Source organism: Mesoplodon densirostris, chromosome 7 (genome assembly GCF_025265405.1).
Source record: "Mesoplodon densirostris isolate mMesDen1 chromosome 7, mMesDen1 primary haplotype, whole genome shotgun sequence".
NCBI lineage: Eukaryota > Metazoa > Chordata > Mammalia > Artiodactyla > Ziphiidae > Mesoplodon > Mesoplodon densirostris.
In genome coordinates this window covers 13177643-13204459 of record NC_082667.1, presented here as the reverse complement: position 1 = coordinate 13204459, position 26817 = coordinate 13177643, and the positions used below count along the sequence as shown (strand labels likewise).

The window sequence follows — 26817 nt, the reverse complement described above, 5'->3', positions numbered from 1 at the left end:
CTAGGGGCCTTCAGAAGGCCAGGGTGTACCTGAAAAAAGGAAACTACTGCTTCCCTGGAATTGGCAGAGAATGTTATCGACAACAAGCCAAGTGACGTCTTCCTTCCAGGAGGACGAGAAGAAGCCTACTGCAGTCGGTCTCACGCAGAGCGAGTCAGGGAGGCCTCCTGGGGGACACTCTTGCCACTATTTGAGTCTGCTCACCTGGGGAGCTACAGACAAGTCACAGCAAGTCAGTTTATGCATTCTACCTTGGTAAACACTGTCCTCTTTAAGAAGAAAAAGAGGACAAATACAAACAAACCAGCACGAAGGCTAGATGTCTAGAAACTTCACAGGAATTAGAAGTGGTCAGGAGATTCCTGAGGCAGCCGCCCACAAGATGTTGTCCCCTCACTGGTCTGAGGGCCTGAATCCTACCTCCACTGCTTTCCCTCATCCAAAGTGGGAGCTGCTCACCCCAGGAAGCTGTGAGTCTCTGGGGTCTGGGCCTACACTTCACCCTTTGCTAAGGACTTCAAACGACAGTCACAGGCTAGGCCTTAACCTACTCGGCCTCTACAGGGAGAAAGTTAAATGCTTCATTTCTGCGTTCATCAGACGTTTTGTGTTAAAGGGGAGAAAAACAGGACACAGAAACTGTTTCTTATGAGCATGTCAACTTTAACTTCTTGAAATTAAGAAATTGATCACAAGGTTATCTTCTACCAATCAATACGAGCTGGTACAGACAAATCACAAGATGGAGTTTGATCTTACGGAAATTAAGGAGGTGATACACTGAGATTAAACTGAGGGGTTAAATCAGTGCACTTAAAGATGATCCGATGACACAGCCTTTCAATTTGTCAACATTTTGCTTTTGATGATGCTGGGAAGGAGTAAGCAGAAAGCATGAAGCTGAAACTTCAGCATCGGGTCAGCAGCCTGACTTTGCACACCGCAAACCACAGGGCAGTTATTGATGTGGAAAATCCGATGATCTTCAGCAGGCCTGTCACGGAAGGCAGGTTCCTCTCCCAGAAGGTGTGGGTGATTTCTACAGCTGGAACATCCTCTGATTCAGGTTCTTGGACCCATATGTCTTTCTTTGCCACCTTCCCCAAAGCATTCAAGACCTCTCTAGCTGCCCGTTCTCCGGCCTCTACTGCTCCTTCCATGTAACTGCTCCACTGTGTGGCCGTCTCCCTGCCAGCAAAGTAAATCCTGCCCGCGGGCTGGCGGATCACCCTTCCATACTGAGTCATGATCCCTGGGGGGAAGTAGGCCGTGTAGCAGCCCCCGGAGTACTGCTCCTCACACCAGTTCTTCTCTTCATAGTGCACTGGTTGTAAAGCTTCTTGGGATCCTAGCACTTTGGCGTACAGCTCATAGATTTTCCTCTTCCTTAGTTCTTTATGGACTTTAGCAAGGCGGTCAGCTTTTCGAGCAAGGATGAAGCCCATGATGGCGGGCAGCGATCCATCTGGTTTGGTGTCATCCAGGGTAATTGAAATCGGAGCTTCCTCATCTTCGATGATCATACAGCCACAGTAATCCTTTTTCTTCCAAAAGGCCTCCTTGTAATACATCATGCACTTAATGATAGCCCCCATTGGAAGACGCTGAATTAACTGGTTTCTCTCTGAAGGAAGCTCTGGTCTGAAGTGTATCTTGGCAGTCAAAGTTGGAGGGACGGCACTAATTACGTATCGGCACTCATAAAGTTGATGATTCAACGTCTCTATCATGATGTTGTCACCTGACTGGTCAACATAGGTGACAGGACACCTCAGCTTCACTCTGTCCCCGAGGAGGTGCATTATCCGCTCGCTTACTTGACCAGATCCACCTACAAACTTCCGTTCCCACTGTGGCTCATTCCTGGAAGATGTGGTGAATCTAAAATTTATTTTATTAAAGTATAGTTGATTTACAGTATTGTGTTAATTTCTGCTGTACAGCAAAGCGATCCAGTTATACACATATATACATTCTTTTTCACATTCTTTTCCATTATCGTTTATCACAGGATATTGAATATAATTCCCTCTGCTATACAGTAGGACCTTGTTGTTTATCCATTCTATATGTAACAGTTTTCATCTTCTAACCCCAAACTTCCAATCCATCATTTCCCCACCCTCCCCTCCCCCTTGGTAACCACAAGTCTGTTCTCTATGTCTGTGAGTCTGTTTCTGTTTCATAGATAAGTTCATTTGTGTCATATTTTAGATTCCACATATAAGTGATATCATATGGTATTTGTCTTTCTCTTTCTGGCTTACTTCACTTAGTATGATAATCTCTAGATCCATCCATGTTGCTGCAAAGGGCATTATTTCATTCTTTTTTATGGCTGAGTAGTATTCCATTGTATATATGTACCACATCTTCTTTATCCATTTGTCTGTCAATGGACATTTAGATTGTTTCCATGTCTTGGCTATTGTGAATTGTGCTGCTCTGAACATAGGGGTGCATGTATCTTTTTGACTAGTTTTTTCCAGATATATGCCCAGGAGTGGGATTGCTGGATCATATGGCAACTATATTTTTAGTGTTTTGAGGAAACGCCATACCATTTTGCATAGTGGCTGCACCAATTTACATTCCCACCAACAGTGTAGGCCTGTTTATCAATATTTGCAACCCTTGCCTAACCACTAATTCAAACACTTCAATCTCTAACTACCTTCTGAGCCCCAACCTCAACAGTTCTTTGACTGCACCCGAAACTTTAATCTATGTATTCTGCTACTTTTTCACTGCCCCTCATATCTCGTTTTCTCCTTATCTTCCATGATCAATCATCATCATCATCCTCTTGCATACACCTTCAATTCCATTGTCTCTCTCTTGCTTTGTCATATTTACTTGGCTAAATCAAAGTTCTAATTCAGTCCAACTCACTGGCTTCTCTGCATTGGTATCCATTCAGCCAGTAGAAGGACATGCTCCCATGCTGGCTGGTACCACTTTACTCTCTCCTTATTCTCAAAGCTCCAATTGCTGTCTGGCAACCATACTATATTTCCTTAGCCTATCTACTCTCTTGGACAACTATTTCATCCCCTCTCTTCTCTCCTTAAACCTCTAACACTGCTGCTTCATCCTTACTCATAGCTAATGAATTTGATCATTTCACATAGAAAATGAAAAAGAACTTCCACAACTTTCTTTCACCACATCTACCCACCTGCCTGATTCTGGGCCCCTAATACTTCTGCCATCCCTGTCACGCTCATGATCCTATGTAAGATCAACCCCTCGATTTGTATACCAAATCACATCTCCTTTTACCTAGTCAAGGACATTGCTCTTCCAATTTTCCCTTCTCTTTCTTGCATCTTCAGCTTCCCCCTTTCTATTGGATCATTCCCATTAGCATACAGATATGTTATTCTTTCTCCCAATATTAGTATTACAACCCCCCCCAAAAAAAACCCTTTCCTTTCCATTCCTTTTCTTCTCTTTAGAACAAAACTCATTGAAAGGGTTGTCTAAACTCACTGTGTTTAAATTTTCTCCTTCCATTTTCTCTCCAATGAGGCTTTTGTCAAAACTGCCTATATCAAGGTCACCAATAACTTCCACATAGCTAATTCCACTGGTCAATCCTCAGTCCTGATCTTATTTCATCTTTCATTAACAACTTAATGCAGTTGATGATAATCTTATCCCTCAAGCACTTTCCCACTTGGGCTCTAGGACTTTACACTTGCCTGGTTTTCTTCTGACCTCTCTAGCTGCCATGTCTCAGCCTGATTTGCTGGCTCCTCCATATGTCCCAGACCTCTAAATGAAGGCAAGTCCTAGGGCTCTGTCCTTGAACCTCTATTTTTATCCCTATATGCTCAGGGCTTTAATATCATTTAGATGCCTGTAACTTTCATATATCTAACAAGAACCCCTCCCCTTTAGTCTAGATTCTTATACCCAGTAGACCACTGTATATCTCTACTTGAGTGCCTACTAAATACCTTAAATTTAATGTATCTATTACAAATCCCCAGATTTTCCCCCATAAAACCTGCTCATCCCACAGTATTTTCCATACCATTTAAGGGTAAATTCATCCTTTTAGTTGCTCAGGTCAAACACACTAGAGTCATCCTTAATTCCTACCTTTTCCCACAACCAATCTGTCAACAAATCCTCTCAGATACAGCCTCGTCTTTTGTCTGTATCTTCAAGCTATATCCAGAATTCTATTCTTCTTACTATTTCCTCTGCTATGACACTGATCTGAGCCAAGCTGCCATCAACTATCCCCCTGTATCATTGCAATACTCTTCTACCTCGTCTCCCTACTTCTGTATATGTCCTACAAGCTGTTTGCCGCACAGTATCCAGAGGATCATGTGTTAAAGCATAAGTCAGTCCCTCTGCTTAAAATCCTTCAAGGGGTTCTAATCCAAGCTTTCTACCACGTGCTCCAGAGCTCTCCAAGGCTGACCCATCACCTCTCTGACCCCAGCACCCACTACTCCCTCACTCTGCTTCAGCCATGCTGGCCTCCTTGCTGTTTCTCTAATATGACAAACTTGCTTCTGCCTCCGTATCCTTGCTCTGGGTATATTCCCTCTGCCTGGAATTATCTTCTCCCATATTTTGTCCATCCCCATTCCTTCACTTCCTCCAGATCTTTACTCAAACATCTCAAATGTTGACTTCTCATTGAGGCTTGCCCTGAACACCCTATCTAAAATCCACCCTCCCACATGCACATTTCCTATCCCCTGTGTTAGCTTTATATTTTCCTCCTTAACAGGAGGAAAATTACTATAACTTCCGATATATTTCAGTTGTATTAAGCCATGAGCTTGATGTAGACAGGGATTCTTATCTGTTTCCTTTATTATCATCTCTCTGGAGCCTAGAACAGTGTCCACTGCACAATAAGAGCTTAAATGAATAAGTGAATGAATGAGGAAACTGAGTTACCAGGAGGCTTAGTAATTTCTCCCAAATTACAAAATTGGCAGCTAGTACACATCAAAGCCAGAACTCAGGTCTCATTTCAGGACCCCCATGCTTTCAAGACGGAGACTTACCCAACCCAGGGTGGAAAACACCCCATCCCTGTTTGCAGGAGTCTGCCCAAGACTCCCATTCTGACTGAGTTCTTGTGAAATATTCAGAATGCCATGAAATAAGCTTTCCCAGTGCCCCTGCTGGGATTTCCCACTCATCTCTAATTTAGTGAATCCAAACAAACAGGACAGAAAAAGAGCAGCTGCCCTATGAGTAGAGAAGCAAGTGAAGAACTTCCTAAATTTCAAGTTGCAATTAGCAATTCCAGAGAGCAAAGGGGTTTTAGATAAACCAAAATGGCCATTGTCAGTCCTGCTGTAACTATTAAACCCACTAAGAAGACTATGCCTTATCTCAACTTACAGGGCCACTGGGAAATAAAGGCCCATTCATGGAAATTGAACTTGATATAACCTCTCCTTCTGGGCACATTTACCTAGAAATTCAATGTTCTGGCCTGGAAATTTTGCATTCAAACTAATAAAATTCACACATTTTCTGAACACTAAACTGCATGCAAGTCACTCCCTAGTGTTGAGAGATGAATGAAAAGATAAAAATAAATGGGCTTCCCTGTTGACGCAGTGGTTGAGAGTCCACCTGCCGATGCAGGGGACACGGGTTCGTGCCCCAGTCTGGGAAGATCCCACATGTCGTGGAGTGGCTGGGCCCGTGAGCCATGGCCGCTGAGCCTGTGCTTCTGGACCCTGTGCTCCGCAACGGGAGAGGCCACAACAGAGAGAGACCCGCGTACCGCAAAAAAAAACACCAAAAAATGAAAAGATAAAAATAAAAAATAATACCATTTGTTGAACTTTATGATGTGTTAAACTTGAATTAAGAGCTTTAAAATCAACTCACCATTTAATCCTTACATTAGCTCTGCAGTATGGTATAATATCCATGTTATGACTGAAAATGCCAGTTTAGTTCATCTTCCTAAGGCACTAGGATGAATAAATATCACAGTGGAAATTCTGATCTAAGTACCTCTGACTCTAAAGCTGAGGCCCTTAACCAATGTGTCAGACCACCTTCAGTTAAGAAGATTAAGAAGTTAAGAAGGGGGCCTCCCTGGTGGCGCAGTGGTTGAGAGTCCGCCTGCCGATGCAGGGGATACGGGTTCGTGCCCCAGTCTGGGAGGATCCCATGTGCCGCGGAGCGGCTGGGCCCGTGAGCCATGGCCTCTGGGCCTGCGCGTCCGGAGCCTGTGCTCCGCAACGGGAGAGGCCACAGCAGTGAGAGGCCCGCATACCGCAAAAAGAAAAAAAAAAAAAAAAAAAGAAGTTAAGAAGGGGTAAGACTCAGACTCACCCCTTGTCTCCAGTAGCTGAGTTTTCAGGAGAAAAATGGAAAAACATCTAAGTCTCTTTCTTTTCAAAAAAAAAAAAAAAAAAAAAAACAGTGCTGATCAACTGTAATGATAGATGCTGGTTGAGGAGAAATTTATTCTAAAAGGAGTTAGCTAAGAATCCTCTATGTATAAGGCATTTGCATCATGTTTGAATTATAGGTAAGGTTTAAAATGTTGATACAAGGCAGAGGGAATTCCGGGGGAAGAGGTTTTCCTTGAAAAAGGCAAGATCTTGAATCAGTTAAAGCAGCAATCTTCATAAGTACAAGACTCTAAAGCTACATTAACATCTCTACTCTCCAGAACAGATCAATAAATATACCCCAAAAGGAGGATTCAGACATTGAACTCCCACACATGTCATCTGTTTGGAATTGTTACAGGAATGAAGAGAGGGCCTGCCCCTAAAGTTCTCCTCCATTTGGCCTGAAGAACTCCATCTCTTTACCTTAATATCTGTACTTCTGACAGACAGATAGTCAACGGGTTAACAACCTACTTATAAAAGCTAAAAGCCTGTAGGAAAATTACAATCTATAAATCACACCTCACTCTGTATTGATTTACACCCTTGGCTTCCTCCTAACCCAGCTGAGGGCTAGCATCTGATGCACAGAAGAGTACTAATGGGGATGAAGGAGGGGAAAGAAAGAGGAAAAGATAATTCTGGAGCCTGGGGTAGACCTCAAGGGGCAGGTCTGAATGAGGTCCTGTGGCTGAGCTGTCAGTCACAGGAAAGAATGAAGCCAATGATAGAAGGAGGGGATCGTTAAAAGGGACATAAACCCAACTCAAACTATCTAAGCAAATTAAAGAATTTATTGGATCCTGTCCCTGAACTAAATCCAGGCAGGTTTACACAGTGGCTAAAGTTGCAGGCTTTGTCACAACATCATCTGAGTTCAGATCCATACCCAAATTCTTACTCACTGTAGAACTTTGAGCGTGTTTCTTAGCTTCTCTGGGCCTTTCTTCCCTCGTCGGAGTGAGGGTGTGATGATAATAACGATACCCAGTTCATAAATATTCTGTGGGAATTAAGTCGATACATGTGTTATGTGTTGAATTGTGTCTCTAAAAAGATCTGTTGGTGTCCTCAGTACCTTAGAGTGTGACCTTTTCTGAAATTAAATCTTTGCAAATGTAATTAGTTAAGACAAGGTCATACTGGAGTACAGTGAGCCTTAATCCAATATAACTGCTATACTTATAAGAAGGGGAGAAGAGACACAGACACAAGGGGAGAATGCCATGTGAGGACAGAGATGAAGATTGAAGTATGGTAGCTGCAAGCCAAGGAATACTGGGGCAACCACAAGCTGTAAGAAAGAAGCAAGGAAGGATTCTCCCTTATAGGTTTTAGAGGGAGTATATTAGTTTGCTTGGGCCACCATAACAAAATACCATAGACTGAGCAGCTAAACATTAAAAATGTATTTTCTCCCAGTTCTGGAGGTTAGAAGTTCCAGATCAGGATTCAGCAGATCCTTGATAATAACCTAAATGGGAAAAGAATTTGAAAAAGAATAGATATATGTATATGTATGACTGAATCACTCCGCTGTACACCTGAAACTAACACAACATTGTTAATCAACTACACTCCAATATAAAATAAAAATTAACAAAATAGAAAATAGAAAAAAAGATTCAGCAGGATCTGTGACAGGTGAGAACTCTTTTCCTGGCTTATGGTTGGCCCAGACTCGCTGTCCTTCACATGGTGGAGAGAGAGAAAGCTCTCTGGTGTCTCTTCTTATAAGGACACTAATCCTATCAAATCAGAGCCCAACCCTATGACCATATTTAACCTTAATTACTTCTTTATAGGTCCAAACATAGTCACATTGGAGGTTAGGGCTTCAATATATCAATTTGAGAGGTGTTGGGGGGCAGTGGGGGGGACACAATTCAGGCCATAACAGGGAGCACGGCCCTGTCAACACCTTAAACCTGAACTTCTAGCCTCCAGAACTATGAGACTATACATTTCTGTTGTTTTAAACTTCCCAGATTATAGTACTTTGTTATGGCAGTCCTAGGAAACTAATACAACATGTGAAATGCTTACACCAGTGCCTGGTATATAGAATTTAATACATGTTATTATTACAACTCAGGCACAATTCAATCCAGGTCCTCAAGGAATGTCTTCAGGTATTTCTTTCTCTTCACCTCTCAGCTTTGCTTTCCTCCATATTGACTCACCCTCACAAGCTCTCATGGTGGCCCCTGGGAACTCCAGCCTTAGATGCTACTAGCTTAGCAGCTGCAGCAAAAAAACACATCTCTTTCTCAATAGTTCTAGCAAAAGTCCTGGGACTGAATCTCATTGGCCAGAATGAGGTCACATGTTCATCCATGAACCAATCACAGTAGCCAGAGGGATGCAGTGCTTTGGCCTGACATGCCCACTCTGAAGCCATGACTGCCATCAACTCCATTTGAACCACATGGACTGAGAGTGGAGATGGATGGTGTGGAAAAGGAAAATCAGACTGCTAGTACCAGAAGGAGTACCAGAATGCTCCGGAGACACGAACAACAGATCATCATCATATGGCATTTCAGCAAACTGAAGTTTATAAACGTCTCTGAAGTTCTCATTACATTCCTGATGTTATCCTAGTAAGAATTATTGGTTGCAGATAACAGCAACCAGGATTAATCAACTTAAACAGAAAAAGAATTTTCTGGAGAGTCTCTGGTAGTTTTCAAAGCTGAAAGGGAAGCTGGAGAATCAGCCTTGGGCAGAAATGAGTAATGTTAACACTAACCAAGGTCTTGCCTGTGTTCTGTCAGTCAAGGGACAAGGAACATGGATTTCTTCATCCCTCATCTGGGTTCTACTGCAAGAGGTGGGACCCTCCACCTTCCTATTTAGAATCCCCGCCACCAAACTAGCAGGGTGTTTGGATGTTGAACTGGCAAAGACAAAGATTCACTGTAGTTTTCTACTTATTGACAGTGAGGAAGTGACCATGAATCAAGCAAGGCTTTAGAGTCATCCAAAACCTATGATCAAGGTGCGAAGAGACATCCTTAAAACTAACCAACACTCAAGTCAGAGTGCAACACCAAACCCACAGAACGAGATTTACTTTGGTTGAGGGAACCAGAGAAATCTTCGGGAGAGAAGTGGCGGCAAGCCAAAAAGGACGATTTTGATGGGAGCAGAAGAGCAGGTGTAGGGCAGACAGAGAACTCTAGGAGGAGCATGAGTAAAGGCATGGAGAAAAAAAAGATCGGGAGGGGCTTCCCTGGTGGCGCAGTGGTTGAGAGTCTGCCTGCCGATGCAGGAGACACGGGTTCGTTCCCCGGTCCGGGAAGATCCCACGTGCCGCGGAGTGGTTGGGTCTGTGAGCCATGGCTGCTGGGCCTATGCGTCTGGAGCCTGGGGTCCCTGCAAAGGGAGAGGCCACGACAGTGAGAAGCCCACGTACCTCAAAAAAAAAGAAAAGAAAATAAGATCGGGTGGAAAAAATAGGGAAGACTTTTTTGAATTCAAGGAATTTGTTTTTTCAGCAGAATCTCAGTGCCTCAAAGATTATCTTTAAAAACAGCTGTTACCGAACAACTACTTAAGGAAATAAGGAAAACATTGAAATAAGGAAAACATTCCCACGCCAACTCTGTACTCGAAATAGAAGCTGAAGAGATACAAAATACCGAGGCCACTATGGCAGCCTAGTCAATGCTTTTTATGGAACAAAAAGTTCCATGGGCTACCGAAGGCCTCACTCCTCCTCCATGCCATTGTCCTGTTTCTCCTGAGCACCCACTGCCAGGGTGACAAGGAGGGAACAAGGACAAGCAGACATCTGGAGCCGCAGCCAGCCTCCAGTTCCCCTGCCCCCATGCAAGCGTTCTCTTCACAGGAGCAACAGCAACAAGAAAATAGCAAAAGTTGTCTCTAGCGTTTACTGAGCATTTAACAGGGCTAGAGCTATTCTGGGAGCTTCATGACCACTATATCCTCTATGACAACCCTATTTAGTAGATGCTGCTCCAATCCCCATTTTGCAGACAAAGAAACTGAGGCAGAGAGAGGTTAAGTCATGTGCCCAAGGTCACTTATGGTGTTCCTGCCTCTCCCACTGCACGAAAGAATACTAACTGAAATCTCTCAGCATCATAGTTTTTGAAGGCTGAGGTAGTAGAAAGCCATGAGTGAGGGGAGGGAAAGAGCTGAGAGTTACTCAGCCTTGCAGGGTGCCAGATTTTGTGTTAAGCAGTGTACAGAGTCGAGAAAACAAAAACGAACTTAAAGTCTGTTCAGTAAATGCACAACAATGTGAATGTACTTAATGTCCCTGAACTGTACATTTCAAAATGGTTATAATGGTAAATTTTATGCTATATATAGTTGACACACAAAAAAAGTCTATCAGGTAATGCTAAGTGGCAGGCTAGTGCTCTGCAAGCATTAGTCCATTTAGTCCTCTCAGCAGCCCTAGGAAGCAGATGCTATTTATTATCCCCAGTTGACAAATGAAAAAATAGAGGCTCCGGGAAGTTAAGTAATTCCCTTAGTTAGGTCACCCAGCTAATGCATGCTTTCAATTCCATTATCCTGTGCTGCAGGTAGTACTATTAGTAATAATAGCATAGTGCTGTTAGCATTAATTAGTATTATTAATTAATGAAAGTATTATTATTAGAATTAATATTATTACTAATAGTACTCTTAGTAGTATTAGCATAGGCTCTAGAGGCAGCCAATGTGGTTTTGAGTTACAACTGTATTATCTACTAGCTGTGTGATCATGGACAAGGTACTTGACCTCTATGTGCCTGTTTGCTCATTCGTAAAAGGGGGATAATAATAGTGCTTCTTTCACAGGGTTGTCAAGTGGACTGAAGTAAGATAATCAGTTAAAATGGCTTAGGGTAGCACCTGACAAATAGTAGGTGTTAAATAAAATATTTGTGCTCCTGTTAAGCTTTTCAAGAGGGAAATTAAGCTAAGGGAGCTGTAAGATTTGCCTGAGGCCACACAACTAATGAAAAAGTGGGAAGATAGTCTCACACCTTTGCTGGCCAAGGTGGGAGGAAGTGGACGATCATGGGGGACAGTGTGATACTTCTCCCAGCCATGAATGACCATTACAGAGTGATTTCTGGAACAGATCATAGATCAGTGAAGGCTCAGACATCTTACTGGGTAAGAATCTCTTGGATAAATCTGTAAAAGTTTAAAGCTATAGACATTCTCATCACAAAAATGCACACATGTGAAAAGACAAAAACTTCCTTAATGACGGACTATCCTTTGTGCCCCTGTATGTTTTACTTACTCAGTTTAAACAGTAGGCTCCAGGGCCATGGGCCATCACAGAGCCCAGGCAGAGTTCTGCACCATGCCCACTGCACCTGACCCGTTCAAACAAGTTCCCAGGATTCTTGGGTACCTGAAGTTCCCCTTCCCAGCCACAGAGCCCTCTGGTAAGGAGTTCTTACTGGATAACCCAGCCCAAACCCTACTGCCATTCATACTGATTTAGAAAGAACACTCCCAAAGAAATTAGGGCAGTAGTTCTCACTTCTGTTTCTGATTCATTCAGTCTGGTGTGGTATACAAGAATACAAATTTTTAAGAATCTTCCTAAGAGATTCTGATGCAAGCAACTACCTTACATTAAGAATTATATGTTTATGGGACTTACCCAAAGTCATTGGGTAAAATGAGATTAAGATAGGTTGCCCCTAAGAAACGATTCCACTTGAGGAATCCAGACACTAGCCAGTGCTCTTTCCACCTTTCACACAACCTAAAAATATTTTCAAATGAATTAAACTTTTAAAAGTTTTCAGAATATCTATGTAAAAAAATTCTGCAGAGAAAGAGAAAGCTAAAAGGGAATACAACAAGATGATAATCGTAGGGACTGAAAAAATGGAGTTCTGAACTTTTTTCCCCCCTTTCGTCTACTTTTTTTGTATTTTCCAACATTTGTAAAATAAATATGTATTCTATATAACGAGGCATCTTGGAAAATAAACCTTATGTTTAATATGTATATTTTCATATCTTAGTTTCTGGACATTTAATTTAGAACATTAACTGACTTAATCTATATTTTTCTTGGCTTCTTACTTTCAAAAAAATTATAGATGGGTTAGGAGAACTGATATGAATTAACTTGAAAGTGAGCCAAAGCAAAGATAGGAAGGAAAAATGTGGCATTTGATTAGCTACTCTGTGAAGGATTATAGATGCAGACCTAGAATTTGTGGACCACTCTTTCACCCTTGAAGAGAAAAATAAATTAATAGTGCAGCCCTGCAAGATTTAATGAGGCATATGTTTTCAGATCTTTGGTGCTTTTATAAGAATGCCATTAGAAACAAAAAGGTCAGGAAGACAGAAAACGCCTGCATCATGGGAGTGCAATAACAAAAGAATGATGATAAAGCCTTGCAACTGTCTAGCACTTACCAGTTTTCAAAGACCATTCATAATAATTAGCAATTGGAAAGAATCCAAATGGCCAACAATAGGGCATTGGCTAAACAAACAGTGGTCGATTAACTGGATGGAATACTTCATAAAGAGAGGCAGTGGTGAACTCGCAGACTGAGATGATTCTGGAAATGTCTGTATGACCTCATGTTAACTAAGAAAAAAGTAAAACACAAAGTAGTGCCTTGGGACTTCAATAAGGCATTTTAAATGTTATGCTTTTTTTTTTTTTTTTTTTTTTTTGAGGTACGCAGGCCTCTTACTGTTGTGGCCTCTCCCGTTGCAGAGCACAGGCTCCGGACACGCAGGCCCAGCAGCCATGGCTCACGGGTCCAGCCGCTCCGCGGCATGGCGGGATCTTCCCGGACTGGGGCACGAACCTGTGTCCCCTGCATCGGCAAGCAGACTCTCAACCACTGCGCCACCAGGGAAGCCCCAATAAGGCATTTAAAAAGGCATATCACATTAGCTTCCTAGGCAAGATGGAGAAATGAGGGCTTCATTATTAGAGAAAAGAGCTGATGTCCAATTCTGGCTCCACCAGAAACTAGCTGAGTAGCATTAGACTGGTTAAAGGCAATCCCTTATTTATGGAGATAATGTATTTCTGTCTTCAAAAAATTTTAAAAGCCTGAGTTGGGAAATTAACTTACATGTCATAAAGAGGATTCTGCTCTCAGAGATGAAAAAATATGTAAAATCTCTAATACATTTTGCCTTCTTGAAACCATCTTTTCAGACTTGCTTCTGGCAATTTATATAATCTTTAATTTTATTCTTTCCTCTCCAACTGAACCTGAAGTCTGAAGGCTCAAGCCCAGAGAGTTCACTATTTTTGACATTCCCAATAAATTTTATTTTAGTCTCAATTTGCATTGAATATGAAATATTAAGTTCATTATCACCAATATTAGAACTTAAATCTTTTCCAGTTTCCACACAAATTTAGCAAACCATGTCTTGGTTTTGTTCTATATAACATTTCTGTCTCAGAGATTCAGTGAAGAATAAATTTAAATGCATGTAAAACTCTTAATTTAATGCCTGACACATAATTTGTTTTCAATAGATGTACTACATTTTATTCTGGATGCTAATATCAAGATTAATGACAATGAATAATGGTGCAGACTGCAATCTTAAAAGTAGAACAGTGTATACCTCGAAGAAGCCCTTTGCTAACAAGCACCAGGGCTCCTGGCTTTGCCACTATAAAACTTTTATCTCTGCATCAGTAGTGATAAGCTAGCTCAGGCCATCAAACGTGTGAGTGGGAAAAAGCCAAGAAAGGGAGCAGATATGTTGTATAGTGGAACAAAAACATAGAATAATTTTGCTAAGCTCTAAGGTATGGTTTAAACATACCAAGATGAAAATTAGTGAGAGGAATATAGGAACTTCCACTTATATTTTAAAAGACTAATTGCCCAAAAACAGATTGGAGAAGACATAACTTACTCTGGCATGTAGAGAAAGAATTTAGAGAACTTGGCTAGCAGGAAGTCTGCTGTGAGTCAGTACTATAATTTGACTCCACAAAAAGCTAATATGATCTCAGGGTGAATGTATAACATTATGGTATTTAGAATGGGTGGGCAAGGACACACTGAGAGTTTCAATTTAGTTCTGTACAACTTACTTTAAGAAGGAAACAAGCAGAATAGTGTTTGTGCTTGGAAGAGAGTGACCAGGGCAACCAATGAGGGCTCTCAACCTTATCATCTGCAGAATTTTTGAAGGATCTGGTCCCAAAAAATGTCTCCGGGATATATAATAGCCTACTTCAAATGCTACTAGCTATGGATGAGAATGAGCATTTATTGTGTGGACCATCAGGGTAGGATCAAAGGGCAGAAGGTGAAGTGAGAAGGCCCCACGGTCAGAATGTTCCAGAAATGAATCACATTGGTAGATAGTAAGTTCACCATCAATGGAGGTGCTTAAGCATAACCTGGAGAAACACCTGGTGGAAAGTAGTAGAAATGTAGTAGAAAGAAAAATGAGTCAATGTGCCCTTTAGAAGATCCCTTCTAATCTTTTTCTCTATTCTAATCTTTCATCTATGAGACTTTGAATTTAAGTATGTGAAAATAAGTGTGTGGGGCTTCCCTGGTGGCGCAGTGGTTGAGAGTCCGCCTGTCGATGCAGGGGACATGGGTTCATGCCCCAGTCCGGGAAGATCCCACATGCCGTGGAGCGGCTGGGCCCATGAGCCATGGCCACTGGGCCTGCGCGTCCGGAGCCTGTGCTCCGCAACGGGAGAGGCCACAACAGTGAGAGGCCTGCATACCACAAAAAAAAAAAGAAAAAAAAAAAGTGTGTGCAAAGCTCAAATTGGAAGCAAATATGGAAAGATGTGCTTGTTTAAATTGCTGATCTCTTAATTTCAAAAGTATTATATTTTAGATACCCTGCATTTGTACTCTCTTCCCCTCATGATTACTGTTTTTGATATTATATTTTACATCCTAATTGCTTTGTGTATCCCTTAACTACTTATTGTAGATACAAATGATTTTACTACTTTTGTCTTGTAACCGCCCTACTAGCTTTGTCCATAGATGATTTCCTACCTTTATTGTATGTTTGCCTTTACCAGTGAGCTTTTCCATTTTGTAATTTTCTTGTTTCTAGTCATGGCATTTTCTTTTCCACCTAGAGAAGTTCCTTTAGCATTTGTTGTAAAGCTGGTCTGGTGGTGTTGAATTCTTTTAGCTTTGCTTATCTGTAAAGCTTTTGATTTCTCCATCAAATCTGAACAAGATCCTTGCTGGGTAGAGTATTCTTGGTTGTAGGTTTTTCTCTTTCATCACTTTAGGTATATCATGCCACTCTCTTCTGGACTGCAGACTTTCTGTTAAAAAATCAGCTGATAGCCTTATGGGAGTTCCTTTGTTATGTTATTTGTTGCTTTTCCCTTGTCACTTTTAATTTCTCTATCTTTAAGTTTTGTCATTTTGACTACAATGTGTCATGGTGCATTCCTCTGTGGGTTAATCCTGTATGGGACACTAAGCTTCCTGGACTTGGGTGACTGTTTCCTTCCCCAGGTTAGGGAAGTTTTCAACTATTACCTCTTCAAATATTTTCTCAGGCCCTTTCTCTCTCTCTTCGCTTTCTGGGACCTATAATGCAAATATTAGCTCACTTGATGTTGTCCCAGATGTCTCTTAAGCTATCCTCATTTCTCTTCATTTTTTTTTTCTTTTTTCCTGTTCAGCAGCAGTGATTTCCACTACTCTGCCTTCCAGCTCACTGATCTGTTCCTCTGCCTCATTTAGTCTACTATTGATACCTTCTAGTGTATTTTTCATTTCAGTTGTTGTATTCTTTAATTCTGTTTTGTTGTTCTTTATATTTTCTAATTCTTTGTTTAAAGCTTCTAATTTCTTGCTCTGTTCATCCATTCTCTTCCTGAGTTCTTTGATCATCTTTACAATCATTACTGTGAACTCTTTCTCAGGTAGGTTGCCTATCTCCACATCACTTAGTTCTTCTTCTGGGGTTTTATCTTGTTCCTTCATTTGAAACATATTCTTCTGTCACCTCATTTTGTCTAAATCGCTATTTGTATTTTTATGTATGTTGTAGGTTGATTACGTTTCTTGACCTTGGAGAAGTGGCTCTCTGTAGAAGACATCCTATGCATCCCAGCAGTACACTTCCCTCCTGTCACCCAAGGGTCCCAGGGTAAGTATCTGGCCTGTGTTCACAAACTCAGCCTGAAATCTGTGGGACTGTAATTTTCTTGCTTCTTCTGTCTTTCCCCTAGTGGGTGAGGCTGGTCTGGAGCCTTATACAGGCTTCCTGGTGGAAGGGGCTGGTGCCTGCCCACTGGTGGGTGGAGCTGGGCCCTAGTCCTCTGGTGAGCAGGGGCATGTCTAGAGGTAGCTCTAGGCACAGGAAGTCTTTAGGCAGCCTGTCTGCTCATGGGTGGGGCTGTGTCCCCACCCAGTTTGTTTTTTGGCCTGAGGAATCCCAGCATTGGAGCCTACAGGCTATTGGGTGGAGCCAGATCTTGATGCCAATATGTCAGCCTCCAGAAAAGCTCACACAGATGAATGCTCCCCAATATGTCTGCTACCAATGTCTATGTCCCCAGGGTGAGCCACAACTGCCCTCTGCCTCCCCAGGAGACCCTCCAAGACCAGCAGGTAGGTATGGCCCAGGCTCCTATCAAATTACTTCTTTTGGCCTGTGTCCATGAGACTTTGTGTGCGACCTTTAAGAATGAAATCTCGTTTCCCCCCAATCTTGTGTAGCTCCTGCAGTCAAACCCCACTGGCCTTTGACACTCTGGGGGTTCTTCTTCTCAGTGCTGGACCCACAGCCTGGGGGGCCTGATGTGGGTCTGAGAACTCTCACTCTTGTGGGAGAAACTCTGTAATATAATTGTTCTCCAGTTTTTGGGTCACGCACCTGCGGGGGTGGGGTATGAGATTTGATTATATCACGAGTCCATTCCTCCTCCCAGTCTCATTTTAGTTCTGTCTTTATGTCTTTAGTTATAGAGGATCTTTTCTGATAGGTTTCAGTCTTTTTCAATGATGGTTATTCTGCAGATTGTTGTGATTTTCGTGTGCTCGTGAGAAGAGGTGATCTTAGGATCCTTCTACTCCACCATCTTGGCCACTCTCAGAAAGATATCATCAACTGAGAGTTTCGTGTGCATTAAGGTCCTTCTTCATTTATTCATACTCCCTTTCTCATACCATATAAGAAGTGTGGGGCTTCCCTGGTGGCTCAGTGGTTGAGAGTCCACCTGCCGTTGCAGGGGACACGGGTTCGTGCCCTGGTCCGGGAAGATCCCACATGCCGCGGAGTGGCTGGGCCTGTGAGCCATGGCCACTGAGCCTGCGCATCCAGAGCCTGTGCTCCGCAATGGGAGAGGCCACAGCAGTGAGAGGCCCACGTACCGCAAAAAAAAAAAAAAAAAAAAGAAGAAGAAGTGTGTATGGGGGGGAGTAAATAATAATCTAGACCAAAGAAAATCTACATTAGAAAAGATCAACTCTAAGAGCAAAGAGTTAGGAACTATATTATTAGAACTATATTATATAGAATAACTATATTATTAGGTCACTTAAGTTTCTATTCAGTTACAAAATGAACCATGAATTTGGCATTGAGCTTCCTGGTGGCCAAAAAAAAAAAAAAAAGGAAATCAGTCACATGATTCTCAGTATTCACAAGAAAAAAACATATCAGATCTTCAAGACAAGCAAAACTTCCCCTGGCACTAAGCCCTGAAGGGAATTGTTCTTTTGGAGGCATTGATTAATGTCATGGGTATTGTCCTTAACAAAACCCCTGCAGCAAATAATAATGTAAGGCTTGAAGCTGTTTTTTAGACAGTGTTCCTGGGAGAAAACCCAAGGGCACAATGCAGTAAAAACAGTTTTCACAGGCCAGAAAATTATTGTTTGAACCTTTTATAGTCTAGGTAAACCTAAAAATTAATGTCTAAACTATATTTTTTTAAGTTGAGTGGATGACATACCTTTCAGGCAATCCTTTATAAATATTACTTCTCCAGACCAGTCAGAGAGCTTGAACTTATACTCTGAGATAAGGGACCAATTCTCTTTAACTTTATAAGCATTTCCTTTTGCTTTAACTCCTTTCCTTTGATGTCCAAAATATTATGCAGGGCCCTTCTCTTCTGCCAGGACTGTTCCCCTTCCCCAGACTCTCACCTACAGCCTCTATATACAGCTCACTTTTCCCTTTGTGGTACTAGACAGCTTGTGTGACATGTATCCTCCCACTGGGAACTAAATTAAGACATCAAAATCTTGTCACATCAGGCACCTAACAGTCACTAGTTGTTTGCTAGCACTGTTCATTTGGGAGGAATTCAAAATTCTGATCCTGAAAGAAAGCTGCCAGTTTCCATTAACAGTCATAGTCAATTCAAATATCTTGGTTGGTATCTAAGGGTAGAAAACTGATAGGGCAAAGGGTTAGTGGGACTTTGCCTGCACTTTGAACTTACATTGGTGAACTAGCATTTAAGGATTGGTGATCCTTCCCATCAATCGCCTATTGATCACTATAACAGAAGACCTGGAGCAGGGAAAGAGGCATATAATAATGACCTAGACATTACTTTATAACCTACATGATTGGTGCCAACCACACCTTGTCCTTCCCTCCCACTCTCTCATCAGCCTTCTTTCTAATCTTAAGTTCTCTTTCCTCTTCTTACTTATTTATGGTCTTCCTCCTCCAACTATAATGTAAAACCTTTAAGTGCAAGGACCTTGTCTATTTTATTATCTCCAGGGCCTAGAACCATGCCTGGCACTTAGATACTCAATAAATATGTGCTGGGCTGGCTGAATGAGTAATTGAAAAACTGAAATTTCCCACCTGGCTTAGTGATAGAAGTGAATCATTTTCCCTCTGTGGGCTTTTGCTTCTTCCTCTTTAAAAGGAGGTGTGGGGACCAGTGTGGCTGGGATTGTGGGCTGTTCATCAGAATATGTTCTCCTCTTCTTCTATGGTAGGAAAGCTAGCTGAGCACATGACTGCCCAGCAGTTGGGCATCCATGTGACTAAGTTCCTGCCAATGGAATGTGAATAGAAGTGATGGAGCCCTTAAGACAACAGCTGTGCCTTCTACATATTCTCTTTTCTCCTTTCCTTCCAACTGGAGACTGAGAAAAACACCCACCCAGCCTCTAACATGCAGGCAGTGGGATACCCAAGAGGATGCCAGAGCTGTTCAGCTAGTCTGGACAACTTCTGGCCTGGACAGAGCCCAACTACTTACCCCAAAGGAAAAATGAGTCATTGCATTTGGGGTCTCTTTGTTACAGCTGTTTAACATCCCCCTTTAATGGATATAGCTAGATACTCTCTGGGGACCCACTGTAGTTCATAAGGGCTTGATTGGCGATTGACTTCATCATATATGATCACTTACTTCACCTTAGAAATATGTGTTCTCAAGGACGATCATCATGTACAAAGGATACGCTTAACCCTTGATTTTAATATTTTCCTCCATTTATATGAATGTGTGTTTCTTGGAGACAAAATTTAGTATGCATCTTTGAAATAATCACCTATACCAGCTGGATGGAATGAGGGTTGGACACATGGCTTCTTTATGAACCACAAAAAGTACAGTAGTAATAATTATATAATCACTACCATTTCACATGCAGAACAGTACATGTTCCATCATGGTTTATTTATAGTGTGTTCTAGCATCTGAGTATTTCCCAAATCGTGGCAAGGATACCAGGAAGAGGAGAGGGGATGTTTTAGGCAGGTCATAAGCTATTTTTTAATTTAACAGCTATGTATTATTTTAATGTATATTTAATGTACCTTCAATTTATGTCAAATTAATCTACTTCCTAATTGGTGGGATAGTATAGTTTTCCTTAAAAACAAATTTATGTAAGTACATGATTAACTTAAGTGAGATTAATAATGACTAGCAATCATAGGCACCTTTGTGGTTTACAAAATACTTTTTCAAATTAATATCTCTTTAAATTTCCTAATTGAATGTGTTAAAATGCAGTATTAAAGCAAATGGAGAATAACACAGAGTTCCATTTTTTAAAAGACTGAGTATGTATTATGTTGCTAGCATTACAACATTAGTAAAGGAGACAATTTATGGGCTTTGATAATGAAAGAACTAGGCTCAGAATCCAGGTCAGTCATTCATCAACTGTAAGACCCAGAGCAGGCCTTTTATTCAACAGTCAGTAGACATTTATTGAGCACCCTATGTGTGAGGGGCATGGATCTAGGTGCTTGGGATACATCAGTGAACAGAACAGCAAAGATGCTTGCCCTTATGGATCCTAACTTCTAATGAGGGAGACATAAGAAATAATTAAATCAACATAATAAATAATTAAATTATATGCTGCATTAGAAGATAAGAAGTACCCTTTAAAATGAAGGAGAACAGGTGGAATAGGAAGGAGACAGTATAAAATAGAGTGATCAGGGCAAGAATCATGGAGAAGATGACATTTACAGAGGCTTTAAAAAGGTAAGAGCATGAGCCAACTCAGTGTCTGGGGGAAGGAGGTCTAGCAGGAGGACTTCCTTTGGGCTTTCTAAGGCCAAAGTGTACTTGGTGTGTTCAAGAAACTACAAGGAGGCCACTATAGCTGGAACATAATGAGTGAGAAGAAAAACAGCAGGAAACAGGGTCAGAGGAGTGGGGGCAGATGGTGTAGATCATGTATGGCCCTGTAGGCCATTGTATAATAACTTCAGCTTTGACCCTAAGTGAAACAGAAAGCTGTTATAAGGTTTTGAGCATAAGAGTGACATGAAATAACTTATGCTTTAAAAGAATGATTCTATCAAGACTAGAATGTAGGGGAGCAAGGGTGGATTTAGGAATACCTTTCTGGAGACTTACAGTAATCCAGGTCAGCAACGTTGCTGGTTAGGACCACAGTGGTAGCAGTAGATTTGGTGAAAAGTAGTTGGACTCTGCTCTGGATATATGTTGAGGGTGAAGCCATGAGAACTTCCTAATAAGTTGGATATGGAATGTTGGAAAGAGAATGGAGTCAAAGATAACTCAGGTTTTTAGCTTGAAAATTGGAGGGATGGAGTGACAACAGCTAAGCTAGGAAAGACTGTGAATAGAGCAGTTTTGAGGAGTAAGATCAGAGTTCAATCTAATATTGAGATATACCATTTCTGGTGTTCTTTACTAAATATTTTGCATAAATCTGTATTCCCAACTTGTATCATTTTTATTCTGTCTGAAAGAATTCCTTTAATATTTCTTGTAGTATAGGTCTGCTGGTGATGAATTCTTTCAGTTTTGTATTTTTTTAATGTTTTTATTTTGTCTCAGTTTTTGAAATATGTTCTCACTGGGTTTAGAACTCTAAGTGAACATTTTTTTTTCTTTCAGTATTTTAAGATGTTGTTTGTCTTCTGGTTTGCGTTGTTTTCAGTAAACCTGTCATTCTTATCTTTGTTTCTCTGTATATAATGTGTCCTTTTTTTAATCTCTAGCTTCTTTCAAGAATTTCTCTTTGTCATTGAGTAATTTGACTGTGATATGCCTTGATGTTGTTTTCTTAATGTTTCTTTTGTTTAGAGTTTGCTGAGCTTATTGCATCTGAAGGTTTATAGTTTTCATCAAACATGGAAATTTTTCAGCCATTGTTTCTCCCAAACATTTTTTGGCTCCCTCTTTCTCTCCTTTTATGGGGGGGTAACTGCAACACTGTATGTATACTAAGCTGATTAAAATTGTCCCAAAGCTCACTGATAGTCTGTTTATTTGTTTTCAATCACTTTTCTCCATATGTTTCATTTTGGATATTTTCTATTGCTATATCTTCAACTTTAAAATTTTCTTCTTCAGTGCTAATCTGTTCTTAGAAACATCCAGTGTATTTTTCATCTCAGACAGCATATTTTCACCTCTAAAAGTTAGTTTTGGGTTTTATAAAAAAGACATTAATATGTTGTTGCTTCCTTTATTTTCTTTTTTTTTTTTTTTTTGCGGTACGTGGGCCTCTCATTGTTGTGGCCTCTCCCACTGCAGAGCACAGGCTCCGGATGCGCAGGCTCAGCGGCCATGGCTCACAGGCCCAGCTGCTCCGTGGCATGTGTGAATCTTCCTGGACTGGGGCACGAACCCGTGTCCCCTGCATTGGCAGGCAGACTCTCAACCACTGCATCACCAGGGAAGCCCCTACTTCCTTTATTTTCTTGAATGTATGATATATACTTCTAATACTGTTATATGGTCCTCATCTAATAATTTTCTCATCTATTTATTTCCAGGTCTACTTGTATTATTGTGTTCTTCTCCTTGTTATGGATCATATTTTCCTCCTTTTTAAAAATTTTGCATGCCTGGTAATTTTGATTGGATGCCAGACTTTGCAAATTTTAGATTTTAAGTACTAGATATTTTTGTATTCCTTTAATTATTCTTAAGCTTTGTCTGGGGGTTCAATTATATTACAGAAATATCTTGGAGATATTTCATGTTTGGTTCCAGACTACCACAATAAAGCAAATATCATAATAAAGCAAGTCACACAAATTTTTTGGTTTCCCAGTACACATAAAAGTTATGTTTGCTTATACTATTTTATAGTCTATTATGTGTACAATAGTATGTCTTGAAAAATGTGCATACCGGGACTTCCCGGGCAGTCCAGTGGTTAAGACTCTGTGCTTCCACTGCAGGGGGCACAGGTTCAATCCCTGTGCCTGTCAGGGAACAGGCACATTCTGCACAGTGCAGCCAAAATAATAATAATGATAATAATGATAATAATAATAATAATAATAATAATAATGTTATATTGATTTTTGCTTTAAAAGGATATGTGTAGATATGTTGTGCCATTTTATTTTAGGACAGGTAAGGAGTTGTACTTAATTATAAATTGTTATTAAAAAGGTCACTTGGTTTGATAAAGCTATGACACCATTCAGTAGAATGAAATCCAGATTCCCTGGGATAGCATTTGAAATCCTTCACAATTTTACTCCAATATGTCTTTCCAATCTCCATTCCAACCTTCTCCCACCACCTTGAACTCCTGGCTGTCCCTGGGTATGCCACACTCTCATCCTTTGTACCTGTTCTAGCTTCCTCCACCTGGAGTATTTTCCAGACTTCTACTGAGTTCCCATTGAGTCCTGCTCAAATATCACCTTCACTCAAACATCTAGTTTAACTCCCTCTTTGGCCCTCCTGGACATTTTTTATGTCACTATTTGTAGGCACAAATGACTCTTGCTATCATTATACCAGTTTACATGTCTTCCTCTCCCCCCAACCTGTAGACTCCCCCAAGGACAGCATGTTGATTGAGGGCTTTGGCTTTGGGGTCAGACAGCTGTGTTCAAATCCACCTCCAACACACTCCATATGGGTGATTTTGACTTTGGGCAAGATAATTAATCTTTTGAAATCTCAATGTTCTCATCTTCATAATAAAGGCAATAATACTTACCTCTCAAGGAGTTTCAAGGAATTAAATAAAACACTGTATATACAGCACCAAGCACAGTACCTATCCCTTACTAACAGCTCAATAAATAGTGATTCTTACCATAAGCCTTATTATTCATTCCTTACACCTATCATATAATATAGCACATTGTAGGGGTTCAATAAATATTTGCTGAACAGATTAATTTGGTTCTAATATACTACTCCTCTATAAATAACATTTTTAAGAAAGAATCTCTAATGATGGGACATCTAACCTCAGAGAGAGCTATTGAGAGAGATATTAGTCTGAGGATTTTATGGACCTCTCCAGTCACTCCATGTAAACAGTTCACCCAGCCAAGCCCTGTCTGTGGCTCTTGATCATTTATAATTAATCTGGGTGGGCCAGACCTCAGATGAAGGGAAATAGTCAGAAAAATAGAGATGGTTGCTCTTTTTATTCATGCTTCTGTGCCAGAATATAGATAATCCTTTTAAAGAGGAATTTTTAGACTATGTGGGAAGACCTGCCTCATACTCTGCTCCAATTTAAAACAAACTCTGGCCCAGGACTCTGACACAGATGAGGGAGGACGTGAACATGCTCATTATCCCCATAACAATGGGCAGAGGGAGCGGTGGGAATTCTTTACACTGATAACCACCCAGAAGAAGAGATTTTTCTATTCCCATCCCCAATGGCAATTACAATGATGAGACTGGTCCCAATTCTTCATCCCCAAAGGATATGAAGAACCAATGTATTTGGATTGAGAGAACTTTTTGTCCTCAATTACCTGGAAATGTCAAGTAATTTGTTGGTGAAGCCTAGATTTTCAGAAACATAGAGAGATCAAGTTTTAAAAGAGCCCTAGGTGATGATTTCTTTCTGTTACTGTCTTCATGTTTAAATGTCACCCAGGCAACATTTCTGCAGTTACCGTTACAAGTTTACAAGAATGGGTTTCTGGGAAACCCATTTGGAAGCCAATTAATTTTTCAGATGTTTTCTGCCAGCAGTTCAGTTAATTGACAACACATAGTGAAGTTGTCAAGATAAAAGACAAACGGAGCTGAGCCAGGCAGTTTTTGTTTCCTATTAAAATATGATTTATTACAAGTATCTTTTCATCATGTGTTCTGTTTGCTAGCTATAAATGCATTTCGGTGATGAGTTAGTTGCATCAGACTCAACTGTGATCCATCATTAACTAGCTAATAATTGTTTTCTTTGTTTACTCTTTGGGAACTGCTTTCTGTCTCTCATGCTGATACTTGGGATCTGTCCACCCATCTACTTGCTGTTTCTCCTTCTTGAATAGCTAAAGAGGCAGACAAGTCTCAAAACTAAAAGTCCTAAACTGGCCAGAGCACTTCTTGGCATCAAATCCCCTCATAATCTGGCCTCCGTTCATTTCTCTAACTCCAGCTCTTCTTTTTTTTTTTGGCGGTACGCGGGCCTCTCACTGTTGTGGCCTCTCCCATTGCGGAGCACAGGCTCCAGACGCGCAGGCTCAGCGGCCATGGCTCACGGGCCCAGCCGCTCCGCCACATGTGGGATCTTCCCGGACTGGGGCACGAACCCGTGTCCCCTGCATCGGCAGGCGGACTCTCAACCACTGCGCCACCAGGGAAGCCCCCCAGATCTTTTTTTCACTTTCCATCCTTTTCTGCCTATATCACATCCTTTAAGTTTCTCAAACACACCTTGCTTTCTCTTGCTTCCAGCCTTTGTACGTGCTGTTCTCTCTAACCAGGACACTCTTCTCTTTCCCTTACCCATTGCTGCTCATTCTTCAAGTCTCAATTTAAACCTCACTTCTTCCTGAAGGCCTTTCTTGAACCCTAGACTGGACAAAATGTTCTTGTAATATGTCCTCAGGGCACCCTGTATTTCTCCCCCTTACATAGTTACCTGTCCTGTTTCCTCCACTGAATAATAAGATTCACATCTGCTTTTGTCACACTGCTTCTCCATTATTGAGTATGTAATGTATATACTCAATAAACATTAACTGAATGCTTAGATGAATGAATGAATCAGCTTTCCCAAACACTTTCACATGGTGAGACAATATTCCCTTTCATGTATGAATTAACCAAGGTCTGGTGAGCTTAAGAGACTTGCCCAATACCACTGTAGCATCTTGGCATCAGAACTGGTGTTAAAGTCTTCTATTACCAGTACAGTGCTATTTCCATTATTTAGTGGATTACAAACTAAAATGTCCACTACAGTAATAAGTGAAATATGAGAGGTATAAGACCACACATATGGTGGAGGGAACTGTGACAAACTGAAAGACACATGACTCATTTGAAGGGAGCATCACTATTTGGGTCTAGCCAATTGTCATAGAACAAGGTCCAGCGTTGCCAGAGGTTTGTTTTTGTTTTTGTTTTTTTAATGGGAAATCCAGATCTTTATGTGAAATAGTCTGATATTTTTAGTACTGGCCAAAAAAATGTTTTTAAAACAAAACAGTCATGGGCTAGGCATAGCCTTAAGCCCCATTCTGCCATCACTACATTACTCTAAACTGAGCTTCTTCTATACAGCTCAACCCTACCTTTGGAGAGACCTTCCTGTGTTTCAACAACTGGCACTAAGGCAACTCCATGGTCACCCACTGCAGGAAAACTTCTTGAGATTCAAAAAAGTCAATAAAAGACAATTACCTTTTCCCAGTAAAAGACGTTCAGCTTCCTGCTCTCCAGTTGCTTTAGAATTGATCGACCCCATGGCGTTAAGTTCAGCTTCCACACAGGCTGTGATAACTCTTACAATCTTACACGATAGAAACCCAAAGCTTGCAAAAGGAAAAAACCAATTTCTTTTCACAGGAAGGTCCAAATACCACTTACATGAAGATATAAGACTGGTTTTCATTTCAGGGGGAAAATGGCACCAAAGTTTCTACTTCCTCCACACTCCATTATGACTGAGAGACTGTTTACTAGCATTAGACTCAGGAGGGTTGAGTTTACAATCTGGCCCTAACACTTGCAGCTCTGTGGTCTCTGGTA

General features: G+C 41.1%; 1 protein-coding gene across 1 annotated transcript; it reads right to left on the bottom strand.

Annotated features, from left to right (window-relative positions):
- Window positions 1-908: 908 nt before the first annotated feature.
- Window positions 909-26533, bottom strand: LOC132494122 (amine oxidase [flavin-containing] A-like). The gene is made up of 3 exons (XM_060105158.1): window positions 26470-26533; window positions 24588-24618; window positions 909-1881 (listed from the first exon to the last, which is right to left on the bottom strand). The coding sequence occupies exons 1-3, from the start codon at window positions 26531-26533 to the stop codon at window positions 909-911; spliced, it is 1068 nt and encodes a 355-aa protein (XP_059961141.1).
- Window positions 26534-26817: the final 284 nt, after the last annotated feature.